This window comes from Gopherus flavomarginatus, chromosome 14 (genome assembly GCF_025201925.1).
Source record: "Gopherus flavomarginatus isolate rGopFla2 chromosome 14, rGopFla2.mat.asm, whole genome shotgun sequence".
NCBI lineage: Eukaryota > Metazoa > Chordata > Testudines > Testudinidae > Gopherus > Gopherus flavomarginatus.
In genome coordinates this window covers 2989662-3011527 of record NC_066630.1, presented here as the reverse complement: position 1 = coordinate 3011527, position 21866 = coordinate 2989662, and the positions used below count along the sequence as shown (strand labels likewise).

Here is a 21866-nt window from a genome sequence, read left to right as displayed (position 1 = left end):
ACCCCAAAAAGGATACTTTGTTGGGTGGGAGCAGCAGGAGGAATGGACCAAACAAAGGGATGGGAGGCTCTGTGGATGGTGCTGAGTCCCTGGAAGGCTGAGACGCATACTGTGGGCCTTCTCCCCAGCCTCTCCCTGATGATGCAACCCAGCTGATGAATCAGACTACCTTGAAGCAACTCTCAGAGAAGGCCAGGCGAGGCTGTGCTCATGCCTTCAAGATCTGCAAAAAGTACCAGGTGAGTGTGCTAATGTGAGGGCCACCTCTGGGGAGGGATGGGCGGCTGCCTGCTGGGCCCACAGCTCACCACCTGCAGCTGTGTATGGGAGCCAGGAGAGCTTTTCCTTGTGCTGAAGTTCACACGTGTGCTGGGAGGTGCTGCACTGCAGTGCTTCCCTAGTAGGATGTTTACTCCCCGGGAGGCTAATGCCAGAGCTGAGATTCCAAGCTGGCAAGATCAGCCCCTGGGTGCCCTGCTAGCTGGCCGGCTCTGGCAACAGCAGGATGGTGCCAGAGAGCTGAACTTGATGCCCATGGGTTTTGGGATGGGAGTCACAGCTGCTGCAGCTGGCTGACACATGGAGCTTGGAGCAGGCTGGATACACCCGTTCCCTGTCAGTCAGTGGAGGGAGGTCTGGGATCTGTTGTTGGAGGAAGTCTGGGCCTGTCTAGCTCCTGAACTCCCCCCAGGGTCAGTCAGTTCTCACAGGGGACATGATGCTGGTGGGACGGCATCCATAACACACACACGCACACACACTCTCTGTCTTTCTCACTCTGGTGCTTCGTATGAAACACAAGTGCTTGAAACGTGCTGCCAGCCACAGGAGTCATGTGTAACTCTCACTCCATGCCTGACCCTCCATCCTTCCCTCCTGCAGGGTCTTGGGCAGTAGTGGCAGATGCTTAACTCCCCCGGGATCTGGTGCTGTGTTGGATCTGCTTCTGTTAGATGTTCTGACAAGCTTATGGCTTATCTCTGAGCAGCCATCCCCACCTGCAGCTGATCCAGACCAATTCTTTGGCCTTCCTGGGTGCCTCCTGGAGAGAAACGGAGTCTTGCTGAGAGGGCCTGAGGCAGCTCTTGTGCCCAGGTGTTTCTGACGTGAAATCTCCCATGCTTGGGATGGTTAGGGAGGTGGTATTGCTCCTCCCCAGCAGTACAGACCTCTGTGATCTCGCAGGCTCGCTTACCAGCTGCTGGGTGTGTATTTCTATGATCAGCGTCCCTTCTGCCTGCTCTGTTGCACAGACCTCTTGAACCTAACCAGAGCTGCCTTGCTGGAGGCTGGTCACTAGGGAGCAGTACGTGCCCATCCCATTGGCCTTACACAGCAGTAGGTTGAGAAGACTTGATCTGAGGTTATGGGGCTGCCTGGTGCAGGGAACTGCAGGGTTTCAGAGGATCTTAGGCTGACGACTGCAGAGGGGCTCACTGCTCCTGCTCCTGGACCCTGTGGCTAGGACCTGGTCTGGCAAGGCTCCTGGAGAGTTGATTCATGTTACCTCAGAGGCTCTGGGATGCACTCGGCAGAGCTGCTCATGCTGTTCTGAGAAGAGCTTTAATCTTGTCTCCCTCTTCCTGCCCTGCAGCCCCTGCTATTTGTGGACCTCCTGGAGGAGGGCTCCCTGGTGGTGGTGGAGCGGCCCCTGATGGACATCAAGACACAGCTGCCCCCACCTGTCCAACAGAAGAAGTTTGGCACCTAAGAGCAGAGCTGAGTGCTCTGCCCATGGAGACTCTTTGTACTGTTGCTTCCCTGGGGACCCTCGTAGTAATAAACGCCTGCTGTTCTGTAGGCCTGTGCTGGTGAATCTCCTCTGCCCTGTTGGGCTCCCTGCTTTCCTAGCCACTGAGATGGCTCTAAGGTCAGGTTCCCTAGAAGGGATATGTGCTGGAGGGATGGGCCCATCAGCTCTCCTGGGGCTTCTCTCATCCCCAGCTGACCGAGCAGAGGCTGGACCTGACCCCAGGCCCCACTTCCTGGAGGGTTACACCAATCTCTCCCTCTTTTTTGGTAATTGTGGACCCCAAGCTCATGGTCGGCAGTGGCTTTATTACTCTAGATGCTGGCGCTCTTCCTGCGGCACTGACAGCCAGCAGCGGGGCTGGTTCATGGGCACTGGTGGGTCTCAGTCTGATCCCAGAACTGAGACTGGAAAGGAGCTCTGCTCACCATGGTTAATGGGGACAGCAACACCCGCTGGTGGCTCTCGGGACTGGAAGCCCCTTGAGCCAGGCTCTGCTCGATCCCTGTCCCAAAAGACCTTCAGCCTAACTTAGATGCTGGAATCCATTTTGGTGGCATATTTTGGACTTTTCCATCCACTTCTCTGTCTTGCTGCTGGGCTGCTCACTATGGAGGGCATTGGGGGGGCTTCTGCCGGATGTAGTCCGTTCTTGCTGAAATTCATACCAACAAATATAGCCACTTCGGCTGGTGCCAAAAACCCTGCATCGAACCAGATTTCACACCCAATTCTCCCTTTGGACAGTGACTAGCTCTGACGGGAGGAGATCGGGGTGATTGGAAGCAGACCAGGCCGGAGTTCTTTTAGCTGGTGACCTGTACTCAGTAGGTGCCTGTACCTGGGGAGTGGGTTTGAACTGCAGTGTCTGGTGCATGTTACTGTGTTTGTGGCTCCTGTATGGAACGCAGGTGCTCACTCAATTTGGGTTTGGTTTGTGCCCAATTCGCTGCTAATGCCATGATCCAAGTCACTGCTGCCTGCCTGGGCAGGAACCTCGCTTAGACCATGGAACTTGCACATACCAGTTGGCCGCTTTCGTGTGCAGTTGCAGCAGTTGCCTATGCAGTATTTATGGGCAAGTGTACAAATCTGGGCCTAGATGAAGCTGCAGGCAATTACACAGTAACTCAAGAACACTGCCTGGCTGGTCTGAGCGGCTCTGGGCTAACCAGACTCACACATTTACTCCGGGCACTCACACACAAGACTTCCCGGCCTGTGTGAGTGCCCGGAGTGGATGTCAGTGCTGCACGCACAGGTAGTGACTTGTTGCTGTTGTGTACATGCTGTAGCTACCTGGCTCTCGCTGCCTGTATTCACATGTCCTACCCCAAAGGCAGCTGCAGGCAGCTCCTTGTCCCCTCCAGGCATCTCACCCCACCTCCTCCTCCAAGCCCAGTTCCCTCCCCCTTCCTCTGCGTGCCTTTGCACCTACATAGTTCAGCATAGCCACGTGCACCTTGACTGGTGGTAAAAGACCCAGTTCTCTCCACAGTGAGCGTTGTATTAGGCAGAGCTGGCCTGAAATGTTACCAACTACATTTTAAAAGGACAGTCTGGTAGTAGCTTCTGTCCCAGACCATAGACAGACTTCCATCTTGCCCCAGAACCTGGACACTGATCTGATGTGTATCTGGCTCAATAAATGATTACGAGCTATTTAAACCCCATGTTGGACACCCCTGTTCTACCCCAAAAGTTCTCAGCTCTTTTCATAGTGTGGCTTGTGCTGTGAATGCCTTCCTTCCATTTATCACTTGCGCCACCGCCCCCCCCCCCCCCGTCCTCCATTTGCCATCATTTAGTCCCACTTCCCATCCCATAACCTTCCTGTGCCAACTCCAGCAGATGTTTACATGGAAGAGAAGTAGTAGGAAAGTGTTATGGGATGTTGGTTGTCTTGTAATATGACTGAACAGCTGGGCTGGAGAGCCAGCCCCATGGCAGCAGCCACTGCTTTGCTGACCGGTCTGAGATCTGCTGTTCTGCATTTTCATAGCTGTTAAGGGTGATATTTTGAACTCTGGTGCAGAAACAAGCAGAAAGATGCCCACTCAGCCTTTATAGATTATCAAACAGCACCCTGGTTTTCTTTGCAGGCTGCTCTAACACTGCGCCAGCTGGGGGCACTGTTTCCTTAGCTTTTAGGATACTGCTAAGGAAAGAGAGGAGAGGGGGGGTTGAGTCGCTCTCTCCTGAGATGTACTTGGTCCTGCCTCGATGCAGAGGGCTGGACTAGATGACCACTCGAGGACCCTCTTAGCCCTGCGCTTCCATGATTCTAAGATGCTGTAAAACTGAACATGGGTTTTCTGGCCAAAGCAACAGACTTGTGCAAGGCAGAGTAAAGGACTGTGTGGGTGGTTCCCTCTGGGCAGTCAGCTTGTTACAGCTTGGTAGGTGTCAGAAGGAAGGGAAGTTAATTCACAAAATGTGATGAATGGAGGTATGCTCAGGCTTGCAAAACCTTGATCACTGTGAGCTTGAATTTCCCTGCTGATCCGTGAAGTAAGACAGAGCCCGAGCCTGGTTGCAAATGGGGCATCATCTTTAGGGCTCCATGACTGCTCCCTTCTCCCCCCAAGGGGATGATACTTAGCCAGACTGTGTGACTGCTGCCCTCTCTGCTCTGCTGTGCTGGCATTTCCATTCATCTCCTTTTTCAGAGGCTTTTATTTTGTCTTAATTCCCCTCCTGCTGGAACTCAGTGTGGTATGTCACCTTTTAACCAAGCACCACTGCAATCCATCTTGCCTTCCAGCACTTGCGAATATTGTGCAGCTGTGTTGTTATGGGTGTAACAAAGGCCAGCCCTTGGACTGAGTTACAGCATCATCTGTCCGGAGGAGGAGGAGGCAAGAGCTCTTTATCAGAACTCATTCAGCAGGCCCTGGTAAATTACAAAATAGCAGCTTGGCAGATGTCTTCAGCTCCCATGTCAATTCATCTGCAACTCCCATGTCAAGGCAAAAGCTCATGTGGGGTGAGAGCATTTGTACTAAATAGTGAATCAGATCAGGTCCCTACCCACTCACACTTTTCAGCAGGAAACCATAGTTGCAAAGAGTTGCTTTGTAGTGTAGGTTGTTCCACCTACAGTGGAAAGCAGCCTCCCCCCATAGGCTACCGCCCTTTGGTACTATTTATACATTTGATCAACAGGAAGGATGCCTAAAACAAGCCTCCAGTTACACAGGGGCAGTAGTTGCTTTTCCCAGCTTTTTTGGTCTCACACAGCAATTATGTTAACATTCAAACCCTGCGATGCTTGTAATTCTGGAGTAGGCAGTCCTGATACATTGTAAGTAATTATACCCTCTATTATAATTTGTTTGTGATCACTTCATCCTGAAGCACTTGACATACTACCTCTTAAACATGATACCTGTCTTATAAAATAGTATCCCCAAATCCTAGTAATGGTCATTGCAGCGGTTATTGCTGTTTGTTGCATGTAATATTTAGCAGAGGTCTGATGTGCAAAAGCACCTGACTGTGCAAGTGAAACTTGTATCTGCTGCTGTTTGAGCAGTCAACAGGGCTAGGACACGGGGAGGGAATGTAGCTTAGTCTTCATAGATGACTTCTTTAACTGAGTTTTTCCTAGTACTTTGGCCAGTTGATTTCTAAAGCAACAATGCCTGTATCCTGCCTCTCCCCCCACTCTCCAGAAGCCTTAGAACTGCTCTAATTCACAATTCCCTTAATTCTCATGATTGAGAATGGGGTGTCAATTTAGTGTGGTTATTGCTTCCTGACCCCTGCAATCACAGTGCACTGGGCCTCAGTGCTTAGAGGCCAGGGGCTGGAAGGAGTTTATTGTATTTCCCTTCTCTCAGTAGGTGTCCTCAGGAGTCGAGGATCACCAGTGATTACATATGCTTGAGTTAAAAATAGTGCTCCTGGTCTGAAGGATCAGCAACCAAGGCCTAGCCTCAGGCAGGAAGTTAGCAAGCTCCAGCCTGCACTACTCTCAAGTGGGCCTGCAACGAAATTTCTGTCTTAATATTTTATCTGCTGCTGAACTAATGCCATCTGTGTAAACCTGGTTATGATCCCCTTGCTCAGGGCTAGCTTTTACCTAAAGCAAGAAACTGAAGCAAAGTAAGGTGATCGGGAATCCCCTTAGGTGTTCCCCTCTAGGCTTTGGCTACACTCTGGTTCTTCAAGAGGGAAGGACCTAGTGCCTATATTCATATCCCTATTTTCCCCTATTATTAATACAGTTTAGCCTTGTTTCCGACCCATGCTACAGCTTTGATCTCTAGTAGTTGGGTCTTATCTCACTTCCACTCTGAATGGGCTTTTGGGGTAAGAAGGGCTCTCTGGACTTCCACAGCTGGGTCTCCAATTCCACCTCTGACGTGCTCCAGTCTCCAAGAGAGATGGTATTTTTTCTGCCATAGCTGTTCCTTGCCCTGGACTCAAGTCCATCTTGGTTCTTAGTGCCTTGGGCAGGGCTAGGAGGACAGAGGCAGCGAGTCCCATGTGGGTGCTGAAGGCAATGCCCCTGGCTGTGGGGCGGCAGCTCAGGTGTGACACAATGAGGGAGGCCCATCTTATGCAGTTGGGGAGTCTGATCTACAGCATGGGAAGGGCTCCTGGTGTCCATCAGCGGGGTATGGGGTGGACAGCCCAAGCTCTGTGCAGGGCCCCCGGCATGGGTGGGGCTGGAGCAGCTGCTGCCCCGGGACACAGTGTGGATGGGGTCCTGTACCTCTCCTCCTCGTTGCCCTAGAGCGGGGGAGGGGCAGGGATGGGAGGAGCCTGCAGCAGAAGCCCCGCCCCTTACAGCCGTTCCGGCGAGGAACCCCGAGCTGTTGAATCCCGCCCGCTGCGGCGTCTCGCTGGGGGGGCGGAGCTCACGCCTGCAGACTCGCCCCTTTCCGCTCCCCACCAATCGCGTGCTCCCATCGAGGCACTGCCCCGCCCCCTGGGGAAGGAGGCCGGACGGGAGCGGGAGCGCGAGCCTGGCCCCTCCGCCAATAGCAGGGCCGCGCCCGCCCTCTCCGCAGCGGGCCCGGCGCCGGCGGAGGAGCCGCGCGGCGGGATGGCGGTGTGGACGCGCGCCGCCAAGGCGGGGCTGCTGGAGCTGCTGCTGCGGGAGCGCTGGGTGCGGGTGGCGGCGGAGCTGAGCGGCGAGGCGCTGAGCCTCACCTCGGAGCCGCCGCCCGAGCCCGCGGGGCCGCCCAACGGGCTGCCCAACGGCGCCGAGTGGGGCGGCCCGGAGCCCCGCCCGCTCTCGCCGCCCCCGGCCGAGCCGGCGCCGCCGGGCGTGCGGCGGGTGCGGGTGGTGAAGGCCGAGGCGGGCGGGCTGGGCATCAGCATCAAGGGCGGGCGCGAGAACCGCATGCCCGTGCTCATCTCCCGCATCTTCCCGGGGCTGGCGGCCGAGCGCTGCGGCGCCCTGCGGCTCGGGGACGCTATCCTCTCGGTGAACGGCACCGATCTGCGCGAGGCCACCCACGACCAGGCCGTGCAGGCGCTGAAGCGGGCCGGCCGCGAGGTGCTGCTGGAAGGTACCGGGGGCGGCGGGGCGGGCGGAGGTTCCCCCCAGGTGTGTGTGTGGACCCCCCTCCCCCGGGCTCCGGGACGAGCTCAGGCCCCCAGGGGCCGGCCTCCCAGTGCAGCGGGCCTAGGTCCCCGGGGCAGGCTTCCCCCTGCCCGGAGCCAGACTGGCCTTGCGGGGGAGGCGAGGGCGAGACTGGGGTCCCGGTGTGACCGTGGTCAAGTCCCTGAAGCCGGTCTGCGGCTTGCGTGGGCCGATGTGTCTGTACAGCGCCTCGCACGCTTGGCCCCCGCCTGGTCTGGCCTCTCCAGGCGCTGCTATAAGACGGATGATATCGCTGTGAGTGTGTGTCTGGGCTCTGAAGCCCTAGGGCTTAAGGTGGCACGGAGGGTTGTCCGTGTGTGGTTTAGAGGCAAACGCAGGGCGTGAAATGAAGAGCCTGTTTGGGTCATGGTACAGAATGATCCCCAAAGCGGTGGGATCTTGCAGGGCGGGAGTATGTGTGTAGGAGGAGCAGCAGCCCAGTGTTTACATCTGAGCTAGATACTTGGTTACTTTGTCTTGGTCCAGCAGAATCTTGCTTTCCTGCGACTGTGCTCATTCATATCCCGTCCCTGGGCAGGGGAGCTCTGTTCACAGGTGCAGCTCTGTAGGCAGGAGAGTGCCTGAAAACAAGCACCTCCCGCTGACTTCGTGTGTGGTCCTAAACTGAACAGCTCTAGCGCCTGCAGTTTTCCTTTATTTCCATTTCAAAGCTCCTGCTCTGTGACATTTGCCCCGGTTGGGTTCTCTGTAATACAGAAGCAGAGCAGTGGGGTTAGCCGCTGAGTCCTCTTTGGAGATGCTGTCTGTAGGGCTGCTAGAGTGAAAGCTCCTGTTTCACAGTCTGTCATCTCTGAGTTACCCAGTGTTAGAGGGAACAAGTCCTCACCCCAGCCCAGCTCTTGTAGTGGATCTGCTATATTGTAGTGTGCTTGTATTCTTCGGGTTGGAAGATATATCTATCTCATAGAGCTGGAAGGGACCCTGAAGGGTCATTGAGTCCAGCCCCCTACCTTCACTAGCAGGACCAAGTACTGAACTCACAACCTTGGGTTTAGCAGGCCAGTGCTCAAACTGGCAGCGGGTGCAAGTCCATGCCTGAGTTATCTGTTGTTTTAGGGGAATTCATGAAAAGTAGCCGGGGAGCCACAAACTGCAAGTGAAAGTGTAATCCAGCTCCTCCCTTCCTTTCCTAGGGGAATTGGTCACTGCCTGGCTCACATGCTAGCAGCAACATCTGCTCACTGCTAAGCCCCAGCCCATGGTGAAAGCTTCAGTGCAATTCTAATACTCAAGTCTGTTGTTGTGGCTTTGTCTCCAGTAGAGATGCTGCTGCTATTCTGAAGTTGCTGAGTGGGGCAGCATCTGCAATTGAACCCGCAAGATAGTATTTGTGGTTTGAAGTCTCTTATAGCTGAGGGCCTGTAACTGAGAATGCAGCTGTATAGTTCCTGGGTGGTTGAGCAGTAAGGTTTGTGAGTGATGTGCTCCAAGGTCACCAGAACAGACTAAGGGCTGCAAAGCAACTGCCCAAAGTTTTCTGTTTGCATGGAGTTGGAGGCACATGCTGTCAGCTATTCAGAACAGTCCTCCCTTAACTAGAGCCCATGCTTATCTGTTGGTTTTGTGGGAATAAGTCTTCTCCCTAATGGAAAGTCATTGGTGGCCTAAAACTGTTATGAAGGAAAGGAAACTGCAATATTAGGTGATGGATTTGAATATGTTCTGTAAAGTTACTGGAATTAAACTGCTGATTGCTTGTGTGTGGATAGCATTCTGCAAAGAACATTGAGCTCTGAGGCTCCCAGCTTGGGACTGCAGGTTGGATGGGATGATCTGGGACAGGTTCTCAAACTGGAGGTCATGACCCAGGTTATTACATGGTCATGAGCTGTCAGCCTCCGCCCTCCTTCTCCTCCATGATTTATAAGAGTTAAATATAAAAAATGTTTTTAATTTATAAGGGGAGGCGGTTGCAATGAGAGGCTTGCTATGTGTGAAAGAGGTTACCAATGCAAAAGTTTGAGAACTGGTCTGGAAGAAGCTGGGATGGCTTCGCAGCCATATTTCCTGTGCCCTGAACATCCTGGCTTGGATAGACTGCTTATTTGTTAAGAGCCTTGTTTTATGAAGAGTCTTGCAAACCTGTTTTCTGAAGCAAAGCCTCTACATGCTAGTGCAAAGAAGGTGATGGGAGAGGTGCTTCTGATTGGAAGCAGATCCAGAGGGTCTTAAAAGAGGAATTTACCTGTGGAAGGCTGAAATATGCAACAAGCTGACCCACTGTTGGTGAAGAGGGTGACTGCGTTATCTGGAAGATTATAGCAGTAAGAAAACCATAAAGCTACATTCAGAAGGGTTGTAATTATCGGAGTGTGTTTTATTTCACTGTCCTAACCATCCAGTGCACTGCTATAGCAGGCAGGCAGAATACAGCTTACACATTATTCAATACTGTGAAAGGATTTGATTCTTGCTGGAGGTAAAACATGGTGCAGGTTTTCTATTCCTTTGGGAAGCTGTTTCCTTGAAGTCTGTATGCTGTGGTATGGAGATGTTGGTATTTTTAGAGTCTTGTCTTTTTATTTATTACACAACTTTGTGATTAAAAGGAGTTGAGAGCATAAATTATCTGCTGGTCTAGGGAGTGACTCTGTCATTAGTAATCTGTGGTAGCAAGTAGGGGAAACTGAGTGGTTTCTCTTCTAAACTGAACAGAAAAATGAATCTTAGCTTGCAGGATGCATCAGGAAAGCAGACAGAGAAACTTTGATTTCTGGAGAGGTATTTCCATTTTAAGACCTACAGTGCCTGCATTGAGCTGTTTGGGTAGCTGCAGAACTCTGGAAAACTAGAGGGAGTGAATCTGTTCTTCTACTGCCTTCCCTGGGCTGCCCTTTCTCAACTACATTTATGATTCTAGAGAGAACTGATGTCTGAAGCTGCCAATCGAGCTTCCTTTTAAAGTCCATCAGCGGCTATTAGCCAAGATGGTCAGAGATTCAAACCTGTGCTCTGGGTGTCCCTAAACCTCCAACTGCCTGAAACTGGGAGTGGATGATGGGATGGATCACTGGAAATTGCTCTGTTCTTTTCATTCCCTCTGAAGCACCTGGCATTGGCCGCTGTTGGAAGACAGGACTCTGGGCTAGGTGGACTTTTGGTCTGACCCAGTTTGGCCATTCTTATGTTCCTGTATTCTGACAGATGGCTACCAGAACAGGGGTGGGTTTGCAGTGTAGCTGCTGCCTCCGGAATCTACCGTCTTGCAGCAGCCCTGAGGTTGTCGGAGTAAATCCTGAAGTACTTAGATGCTAGATGTTCTAATTCTAGTACAGCTTTCTAAATCCTCCTGTGCTCATGTGGCTGATTCAGAGGTACCTGCTAACGATTACATTAACCCTTTAAAATGTAAAGCCTGAAAGTTGCTGACATGTGGTAGATTCCTGAGTCCTCAGTTTGCAGATTGGGCTAGAAATCTCATGAGACTTTGCTGGGCCTTCCTGTCACAGCCAGTTACTGGTGATAAGAATTCAGTCCTGGTGGAAGTAAAGTGATCAACATGACCAGAGACTGCATAATGTTCTGCCATGCAAAGCAAACATGACTCTAGCACTACCATTATTTGACACGCTTGGACAAGAAATATAAAATAATCCAGCCTTCCAAGAGCTCGAATGAGTAATTCTAGGTGAATGGTCAGTGCTTTGGGACTGCCAAGATAGAATTGCTGCATACAATGGGATTCCATTCAAAAGTCAGTGTTGTAATACATTACAGTACCAGGCTGGAAATGCTGAGCATAATGCACTGATTCCTGTCTGGTACAGAGTTGTGTAAGAACTGCCCATAGGCTGTAGTTGGGTGCATTCTGGGCATTGGCAGTGTAGGTGCCTCTTTCAGTAGCAGAGTGCAGTTCAGCACATTTCCCATCTTGGCATTTCTGTTTGTTTTTTGCTATGGCTGCCCACAAATGTCAGTTTTTAGGTTGATTTTTGGGCTATGGAACTGGCTTGAGAACACCCGTTTTCACATACAGCACCAAACACTTATGTGGGGTCTACTGAGGCCATGTTCAGCCTGGACTGCATTAGAATTGGTGACCTAGAGTAAACAGGGTATGCAGCCCATTACCCATATCCCTGAACCCCCTTCTGCATTTCGAAGGGACTCGGTAGTGCTGCTACCAGTTGCTAGAGTGATAACATGAGGGACTACAGCTGGTGCACAATTGTTGTGAACCCCAGCATGAAGACTAGAGCTACCAAAGGGTGCTGATTTACCCAGCTCAGCTGTAACCTGATAATTTGAGCCTTTGGGACCTCTGGAGAGAAAGTCAGCGTTGCTCTGCGGTGGCTGGGAAAAGATTTCACGTCACTTCACTAGCTCCAATCACAGTTATTGCTTTTAAGAAAAACTGGACTTGTCACTCACGCTCTCCATGGCATTACATTTCAACTGATGGGATTGCAGGCTGGTCTCTAATTATTGGCTGAGAAGCAGAGAGAATTTTCATTCAGGTCTTGTGCGCCAGACTTAATATTTCACCTCCTCCGTCTGTTCCTTTTTCACTCCTTGCCTCATATTGTAAGGTTCCTTTTATCCTCTTGTACAGAAGAACAAGTAACTGTACATTTTAGAAGTTTGTACTGTACGTTTCATCTCAGTCTTAAGAGAGACAGCTCTGAGATGCCAGAGCTCAAAAGACAGACTTGCTCACTTTACAATCTGGAATGCATTACAGGATGCTTCTTGCTTTTTAGTGGGGATTGTAAATCTGCTAGTTCATCAGGTGTACGTTATCTAGTGACCCATTGGTACATAGCTCAAGTGAGAGCCTCTTTGGGGTTTGTGTATGCATGAAACAAGAACCAGGGGTCACCCAATGAAATTAATAGGCAGCAGGTTTAAAACAAACACAAGGAAGTACTTCTTCACACGACACACAGTCAAGCTGTGGAGTTCATTGCCAGGGGAAGTCATGAAGTCCAAAAAGGAATTAGATAAGTTCCTGGAGGATATCCAAGATGGTCAGGGCGACAACCCCATGCGCCGAGTGTCCCCAAATGTCTAACTGCTAGAAGCTGGGACTGGATGACAGGATGAGTAACTTGAAATTGCCCTGTCCTGTTCATTCCCTCTGAAGCGTCTGGAACTGGGCATTGTCAGACAGGATATTGGGCTAGCTGGACCATTGGTCTGACCCAGTCTGGCCGTTCTTATGTTCCAGCTTCTCTTATGTGGAGGTCTCGTGAGATGTAGGCAAAGGGCAGTTAGTGTGAGGACTGGGTAACTAGTCCAGTTAGTAGGCTCATCATGCTCCTCAGTGCTGAGCCCTGCCAAAGTGGCCTTCTATAGAAAGGCCCCTGTAATATGATGATTAGAGACCTGATAGAATCTGTGCAGTAGTAGTATTTGGGAACAAAACTCTAATCTTGGATGGACCAAGCACCTTGTACTGGCATATCACAGAAGTGCCATCATACCAGGAAAATAAAATGCCGTCCAACTGCTTTGTAAAAGTCTGAGCTAGTAGCTGCTGTAAGATGCATCCAGGGGCAAGAAGGCATCAATTAGAGGTGCACAGCAAACATGCTGGTTGCTCAGCCGCTTCTCACGCTTGGGAGTGGTAACCAGTGCAATGCTTGCAGGGATTGGGCTCATCTATAGCACATTGCTTGCCCCTCCTTTGCTAGTTAGCTATGGGAGCTGTTTAAAGAGGCTGTATTTCTGGGGGATGGACCCATGGTGAGTGTTTGCCTCCCAGAACTCCCTCTAAAGGGAGGTTGTGTGTGAATGTGTTCTAGTGCACTATTTGATCAGAAGGTTTTCTGAGCTGAGGGTGGGAAGCTCTTCCTTGTATTAGTTCTAAAGCAGGCTCCTGGGTCTTAAGAGCAGAGCTTCCAGGGAATGGGGCAGGTTAAAATTCAGCCTGTGTGGCTCACAAAGAGAAAGGAGAGCCGCAAGACAAACGCAATCTAGATAACATTCTGCATGTTCCACAGCTTTCCCTGCCCAAATCTCGCTGCTCTGCTGGCAGCCCCCAGGGATGAAGGTTTTCCATGGAGGAGATAGTTGGGAACAAGCTGCAGTTTTTCTAAGACATGTTGGCAACCCCATGTCTCTAGTCAGCTCTGGCCATGAGGGATGCTAGGGGAACAAGGGCTGGTCGTCGAGGCATTGGCTCATGGTATAATGCAGGTGCTCCTAGCCAGGCTCCTGTGCACACCCACAAAGCTGTAGTGGAGGTTTAGCCTCTGGTTGGCTGTGCCATCAGCAGGGCACTGCTGATGCTCAACCAGTAGTGCAGGGGCAGGACTCGGCTACTCTGCAGCTCATCCAAACGCTGTGCTGCTAACCCAGCTGCTCTCATCCTGTGGAGCTGCAGAGTTGTGTGTGGTGTGAGCTGGCTAACTTGAGCTAACACTGTCCTGAAGAGAAGCCTTAAGAGCCTGTCCTTCACTGCAAAAAAAGGTGTGTTCTTGATCTTGACTTGGGTTAAATAGCAGCGAAGGCACAGCAGTTCTGCCTCTGACTCAGGTTGTGTGCAGTGTAGTTGTGACTATGTTGGGCCCAGAATGTTAAAGATTTTTGTCTCTAACTCAGGTTAGCAGCTCAAATGCAACCATGGGGGCTGCCCTGTAGGCTTCTATCAAGCTACAGTGTTGCCACGTCTCCACTGCCGTTTTAACCCAAGTCAAGAGCGCTGCATTTTTCTGCAGCGAAGACATAGGCCTACCCACAATGTGCTGGGAAGGGGAGAAGACTTGGGCTATCTTCCCTGTATTGGAGTGTTAACAGCAGAGGGGTGGGGTCTCCTCTGTGACCATTACTCCTGTGTTTAATGCAGTGATGAGCAATGCTGGCTACTGATGGAGGTGAAATGGATGCTGTGCTCGCTCTGAGGCCTGGTTCCTGATGGTTCTGCAGGCACGGGAAGAGGATGGAAGATGGGTGCACATGTAGTGCTCCGGATTGAAAGCAGAATGTGAATCAAGGCCCTGGTTCCTCTTTGTTGTTCCAGCTATTGTTTAGTGTTGTTTCTGACCTTTTTGGCTGCCTTTAACCGTGAATAGAGGACATGGTTCAGGAGCTTGGAATGCTAGTGTCTTGAGGCTCTGCAGCAGGAGGAGCCATGTAGTGTCACTCTAGTCCCCATGAAGGTTAGCCTTGTTGGTGTACTGAAGATACACTAGCAAAATCCTCCCATTTTTGTATTGGCTTCTGCAGCTTTGACCACTGAGGGTATGTAATCAACTAAGCATGACAAGTGTTCTAAGGAATCTAAAAGTACCAGGGGTGAAGTTCAGAGACTCCTCCTTGCAGGCTATGGCAGTACTGAAAAGTGGCACTGAGAGTTCTCTACCCTTTATCTCCTGGATACATTTCCTGACTGGCAAAGCCACGTGCCAAGGCGCCCTAGCCATGTTGCCCAGAGAGTAACGTGCTGCACAGTCTTTCCTGCAGGGTTCTGTGGTTGATACTGCTTTAGAGAGCTTGGTCAGCTAACGGCTTAAAAGAAACTGCCCTGATGATGCCCCTCCTGCCTCCCCCCCCCCCCAGATCTTCTACCTGCTGAGGCTCAGTATCTTCATCAGTGTATTTAAAGCTATGTTCTAATCACCTTAGCAAAATCTTCCTTGTTCCCTTTGGTGCTAACTGTTGCTGTCTTTGTGCTTGTGTGCCACCTTGTTAACTAGCTGCTGGAGGGCATGCCCACTCATGTAGTTTGCCAGCAGATGCATGTTTGGCTTGTAGCCAGTGCTGAAACTGCAGTTATTGCCGCGATTTGGCAAGTGAGTCTGCAGAGGCCTAATTCTTCTTACTAAAGCTGGTTAACAATAAACTTAGTGTCTGAATATTTGTAACATTCTGTGTTCTAGGGACGACCTGCAGCTTCACCATTAAGCTGTAGTATGGCCTGGTTTTACAATGTCACTGCCTACCAGTACGAAGGAGACCTGTGAAAATCTGCTCCCCAAGCAGCCATTGGGAGGTAACTGACTTGAGGGGTGAGAAGATCCTGTTTTTAAGCATTTAATTCAGGTCTCGGTAATTGGAATGAAGTAACTAACCAGGGTAGATCTGGCTCAACAGCAGCTTTTACAGCCCCCCTCCCTAACATCTGGCATGGGCAGAATATCCTTTCTGCTCATACCAAGGGCCATTTAAATAGCTGGAGATGAATCAGCCCCTGGCAGTGACAGGTGGAGTTAGGGGTCCTCATCAAGGTCTGTGAGAGAGGGAAGGAACAAGTGGGGGGAGGGGTTAAGATCCTAGTACACTTGGTGGAGAAAGTCTCAGCCCTAAGGCAACTTCCATTGCATCAGGGGATAGAGCTAACCTGGGTTTCAAAACACACATGACCACTTCCTCATTTGTTAGACTTTATCTTAATTCCCAGGCAATGAACTTTAAACTGGAGTTGAGGTTGGTAGAACATCTTGGTAACTTACAAGTGGTGAAGCCTACAGGAGAGCTGTAGCCATACACCAAACAAGCAGCAGAAACCCAAGACGTTCAGAGTTAAGGTGCAACTTAAGGAAGCCCAAACGCTTGCCAGGACAGAAATGCACAGTTAGAATGTCCCCAGACCATATATCTTTCTCTGCAGCAACCCCAGCCTCCAGTGTTTCCTTTGTCCCTTTCCAGCAAGGGGCCAGAGCTTGAGAACCCCTTACTCAAACAGTTAACGGTTTAGAGGATCAGGGTACTTGTTGTAAGGTGGGGTTTGTGGATCAGACTCTTCTGAAGGAGTTGAGAAGGTCAGACTGCACCTGCCTTAACTTTGGAGAAGTCAATGTCCTGTTGCAGTGTACATACCATGGCACCTTCCCACTTTCCTACTGTCTCTTCCCACAAGCTTTAAAGAGTCTGGGGTCTGTGGAAGTTCTGAGGGCTGTATTTATACTGACTCTTCTGTATAGTGTCACTAGTGAGTGTGAGGCTTTGTCACTGCACTAGCTCGTTCCTTTTGAGTAAGTGCTCTACTTTCCGGGCCAGGCCTGGCAGGGTTGTGTGCGAAAATGCACTAGCTCAGGAACAAGGTGCTTAAGGAGAGCTAGAAGATTGGTATGTGTGTTCCTTGTATTGTGGTAGCACCCAGAGGCTGCAGTCGGGAATTGGGTCCCGCGATGCTAGGCTACAACAGCAGACACCCCAGATATACTTTGATTCAAGATAAGTAAACTGTTGGGAGTTTCTTCCCTTTCCCAAATGATCCGAAACCATTACAATGGCCAAGCTCGGGGCCTGACTTCAATTATTTTTACTTTCACAGGTATGACTGCATTTCTGGCTCAGAGCTGGCTAGCCATGCTCACCACAGTGCACCTTTAAAATGGCAGCTGCAGCTTGTTGGGGTCAGACTAATTGACACAAGGCAATTCTCACAATAGATTGGAATTAGAGAAGATATTGGGGCTGGGGAAGAGGATTAAATGAGAGAAGGGCATGAAATCCTCTGAAGCAGAGTTTTCCTTGCTTTTACCTTGTTCACTTGAAGGCAGAGAAGGAGTTTCTCTCTCGAAGTACAGGTGTGTTTAGTGTGTGTAGTGTAGGAGGGAGGAATAATTCATTGGGCTCCCAGTCATTATTGCTCCCAGCAGAGTCACTGCTGAATGCCTGTGTCCTGGAGTTTAGCAGGTGAGTGGCTTTAGTGTCTTCCAAGCATTGCACTAAAGGAGTGCATGGCCAAGGCTGCTTCAGAACCACTCTCCTGAAAGTGCAGCCATCTGCCCTGCTGCAATAGTGAGAGAGCCAACAGCTGCATAGACCAGCCTCTGGCTTTTGCAGCTTTATATTAGTATGTCAGTAAGCCTTCTGGACCTGCTCTGGGGGTCTGCTGCTTTCCAGCACTTCCAGGTTGGTGCTGGACTTAAACCTGCATTGAATGCTGCTGGAAATCGTAGATTATTAGGGTTGGAAAGGACCTCAGGAGGTCATCTAGTCCAACCCCTGCTCAAAGCAAGACAAATCCCTCGACAGTTTTTTTTTTTCCCCCCCCCCATTCCCTAAATGGCCCCCTCAAGGATTGAATTCACAACCCTGGGTTTAGCAGGCCAATGCTCCAACCACTGAGCTATCTTTCCCCCACACTGCGGAGCGGTTGTCTTTCTGTGACCATCACCAGCTCACCCCACCCTTCCTCTCTGGTGATGTTTCCTCTGTTGGTGTCAAACTGCTGGGCTGATCCTTGCTGAACCAGATGGCACTCTAATTTTTATGAGCAGATGCAGGCATCAGGCCTGATATTCCCGGGGAGCAGTGGGTTGACTGGCCTCAGAAGTAGGGGGAGGAAGGGGCGCATATGTGGCAAAATGGTCTCTCTCTTATAACACTGCTCTACAATTTTTGAGAAGTCATCTGCTTCAGAGATAAAATGTGATATTTATTATGTATTTTGATGTGCTGAATTCAAATATGACAATTAAAACAACTGATTGGCTACTGTTTCTAAGATATTCAAGTTTTTACATTTTATGTCTGTATATTGTGTAGATAGTAGAGTTTTAATCATAAATTGTAAACCTAGGTCTTTTCATGTGTTTATGGTTGCTTTACATGATATTTCACCTGTCCTGTTGATGTAACACTTTAAAAATCAGCAAAAGGGTTATATACATAAAATGTATTATGAAACAAAAGGCAAAAAACTATTATGTACATAGTTTAGTCCTATTCAGTATCTACTCGGCGCTTCTTGGCTTGTCTCTTGTATTCATTAAATGGAGCATCTCTTGTCACTGTCCAGCAATAGTCTGCAAGCCTTGATGGGCTCCATTTGCCCTGATAGCCTGCCAGGAGATTCCACTGCTGTAATCTGGAGCCCAGCAGCTCTGCCTTACTCTCGGGTAGTTCCAAATCCCTGACAAGGTCATTCAGTTCACCTTGTGTTAGGAGGTGTGGTTCAGAGGAGGAGGATGGGAGAAAATGTGGGTCCTGTGACATTGATGGTTCAGGTCCAGAAGTTTCATCCTCTTCCTTGTCTGACTCAAGTGAGAATGATTCTGGTGCATCAGGAACCGGCAGCCCTTCTCCGTGGGGTACCGGGCGTATAGCTGATGGAATGTTTGGATAATGCACAGTCCACTTTTTCTTCTTTGACACACCTTTCCCAACTGGAGGCACAATGCAGAAGTAACAATTGCTGGTATGATCTGTTGGCTCTCTCCAAATCATTGGCACTGCAAAAGGCATAGATTTCCTTTTCCTCTTCAACCACTGGCAAAGATTTGTTGCACAAGTGTTGCAGCATATGTGTGGGGCCCACCACTTGTCCTGATCTCCAATTTTGCAGCCAAAATATAGGTGATAGGCTTTCTTAACCAGAGTGGTTATACTGCGCTTTTGTGATGCAAAAGTCACTTCACCACAAACATAGCAGAAGTTATCTGCACTGTTCACACAAGTACGAGGCATCTCTGCTCACTTTGGCTAAACAGAAATGTGTCCCTTTGCAAAATCAAACACTGACAAATAAGAGAGCATGACACTGTATGATTTCTAGAGCTGATATAGGGCTATTTGTTCAGCAGAGTGATGTAAGCTTCGTTATGATTGCATCATCCATGACTTCTAGGAATAACATGATGCAATTCAGATCATGTATGACGCAATACCAGCTTCAGATTGCATCATTCATTGTTTTGCCTAAAAAGCAAGTACTGTCCAAACCAGTCATAGATTTATTCATAGATCCAGTCAAAGATGTATTGTAGTCACTTCTGGTTTAAACTGAGATCCCTTCCCTTTATAACTCACTTATCTTTCGCCATTCCCAAGAGGAGGGTCGTATATACTGACCCAATAGCATATCTTGAAAACTAGAGCCAATCAACAATTTTAAGCATCATTTTTGTTCTCAGTGACCCAGAATTAGTAAAGTTGGACTACATTTATTTCAGAAGCATTTTGGCTGTAGAGCAGTGTAATTAGAGAGCGCATATGGCATCTGTTCATATCACTGAAATGAGTCCAGAATCTTTTGTCCAGATGTCCAGCCAGCATATCAAGGGAGAGAAGCACATCTTGTCTGCAGAAGGATGCACTTGTGTCGGGGAAGATCAGTCTTCTCGAAATGTCTCCAGCATTCTTGTCTCCTCTGTTTGGGTTCTTGTTAACACATTCCTGTTTAGTCACCTTTGCCATCTACAATGCAGTCAGTGCCCTATAGTTCCTGTAGGCTATGACCTCCACTGTTTGAGTAGTCCCATGTATTCCCACTCTGGGAACAGTTCAGAACACTAGACTGCTTGGGTAGTTGTCCCATGGATTTTCACCTTTTGAAGAACTTTGTTCATACAGAGCAATAGCTGGGGCTAGTGCCTGACTGTGAGGGCTTCATGGCTTGAGGCATGCAGCAGAGATGTCGATGGGTTCGTTTGGTAGATGTTTAACTAGTCTCGCACCAGGTCAAGTTATGGTTGGTTCAGAGTAGCTCGTATGTGGAGTGGTATTTAGTCACTGGGGGGATCTTGGTCACTGGTCTCCTGCTTTTCTTTACTCCTTATCCCTTTGGTTAATTCCCTTTCCAAAGCCTATCAATGGAGCACCTGGTATTGCGCCAGCCCCTCTCCCCCCCAGTTAAAAAAGTGGCATTGTGCAAAGTTCTCCCTGAAAACCTGAGAGTTCCCTCCAACACAAAGTATATCACAGTGCTTGATTCTGCCTTTTTAAAAAGGGGTTAAAATCCAGCCGGCCTTGGCAAATCTTCCTTCATTTATGCTGCAAAAATAAGCATGTGGAAAAGCTGCTGAGGCCAGACCACATTACTCCATGGTGTATTCTTGGCTGTGTGGCTAGGAAAAAGTCTGTTCTTACTGTGTCTTAGTTTAGTGGCCTAGCAGAAGTAAAACATAGGTGTTTAATACTGTTACAACATGGCCCTTTTGTGCAGACAAACTTCTTGCCTTCGACTTTGCTACGATTGTTTCATCATGACTGTGTTTATAGTGCAGAGGCCAACCTTGGTCTCTTATGCAGAAGCTCACTTGCTCGCTGTGAAGGCAGCTTTTTCATGTTTGTATATTTTCCTCTCCCAGTTAGAAGTTCTGTGTTCACTTTTGGTGGCTCCTTTCTGTATTTCCATCCATGCAGTTCATAGATTCATGAATTTGTAAGGCAAGAAGGAACCACTGATTTGGGGCTGTTTTCATGTCCCAGTGAAATACATATTAACATCAGGAAAATAGGGTGCTAAGTCGTAGCCAATTCCTTGACTTCAATAGCTTGCACTCTTGAATGATAACCAAGCTCCCAGTTTTGTCCCTGCTGAGATTGCGGGCTCCAGCTGTTACAGGACAACAGTCCCTCTCTCAAAAGGGCTGTGTTGGCTTTTTCGTTTTCTGTGAATTTAAGGGTCTGGTCTACACTACGCGTTTAAACCGATTTTAGCAGCGTTAAACCGATTTAACGCTGCACTCGTCCACACAACGAGGCCCTTTATATCGATATAAAGGGCTCTTTAAACCGGTTTCTGTACTCCTCCCCAAAGAGAGGAGTAGCACTGAAATCGGTATTACCATACCGAGTTAGGGTTAGTGTGGCCGCAAATCGACGGTATTGGCCTCTGGGCGGTATCCCACAGTGCACCACTGTGACCACTCTGGACAGCAATCCGAACTCGGATGCAGTGGCCAGATAGACAGGAAAAGCCCCATGAACTTTTGAATTTCATTTCCTGTTTGCCCAGCATGGAGCTCTGATCAGCACGGGTGGCGATGCAGTCCCAAATCCAAAAAGAACTACAGCATGGACTGTACGGGAGATACTAGATCTGATCGCTGTATGGGGAGACAAATCTGTTCTATCAGAGCTCTGTTACAGAAGACGAAATGAGAAAGCATTTGAAAAAATCTCCAGGCTATGATACAGAGTCCACAGCACAGGGCTGTGTGACAAGCGTAACGGAAAGCCAAAGAATCAAATGGACGCTCATGGAGGGAGGGAGGGGGTACTGAGGACTCCAGCTATCCCACAGTCTCCGAAAAGTATTTGCATTCTTGGCTGAGCTCCCAATTCCTGTAGGGTCAAACACATTGTCTGGGGTGTTTCAGGGTTCACAGATTTTTCCTTTCCAAAGAGTCAAGCCTTTAGCCCTTCCTTGAAAGTTAGGGTGAGGTATAAATGACCCACCTGTGTTCCACCATGTGGATTATGCTTTGGTGGTATCTAACTGCCTGACTGTATTGGAAAGCAACTTAGAACAAAGACACCAATATCCACATCTGGTGGCCATCTGTGTAGCAGGCCCATTTGCAGAGTTCTGGATTAGTGCTCCACCTCGCAGGGCTCGCCTATCTACAGCAGGGAGGGGAAGATTAAGGTGCATGGAGCTGTGTAATCCTGGGATAAGTGCTCTGCCTGCCTGCAGGAGACTAATATTAACTCTAGTTTGCTGCCCTCAGCAAGGGCAAGCTTCTCAAAGCATGGATCTCCGTCTGTCTGTGCTGCTCAGTCGAACCAATCTGATGGGAGCACAGAGCTGAAGGGAAGGGGTTATAGGCTTGAAGCTCATATAACCAGATGAAACTTTTCTGCATGGCTTTGGCTCCTTTGCCA

The 21866-nt window shown here is 49.5% G+C and overlaps 2 protein-coding genes across 5 annotated transcripts in view; both read left to right on the top strand.

The window, feature by feature from the left end:
* The window catches only part of UTP4 (UTP4 small subunit processome component), a 113290-nt gene extending 111490 nt beyond the window's left edge, over positions 1-1800 (top strand). For both annotated transcript variants that reach the window (XM_050922250.1, XM_050922249.1), the window contains 2 exons: positions 129-239; positions 1595-1800. In XM_050922250.1, coding sequence (XP_050778207.1) covers positions 129-239; positions 1595-1711 — 228 coding nt within the window. In that variant the 3' untranslated portion in view covers positions 1712-1800. The remainder of the gene's footprint in view (positions 1-128; positions 240-1594) is intronic.
* A 5003-nt stretch (positions 1801-6803) lies between these two features.
* The window catches only part of SNTB2 (syntrophin beta 2), a 53843-nt gene continuing 38780 nt past the window's right edge, over positions 6804-21866 (top strand). For all 3 annotated transcript variants that reach the window (XM_050922289.1, XM_050922288.1, XM_050922290.1), the window contains exon 1: positions 6804-7272. In XM_050922289.1, the coding sequence (XP_050778246.1) occupies positions 6804-7272 (469 nt within the window). The remainder of the gene's footprint in view (positions 7273-21866) is intronic.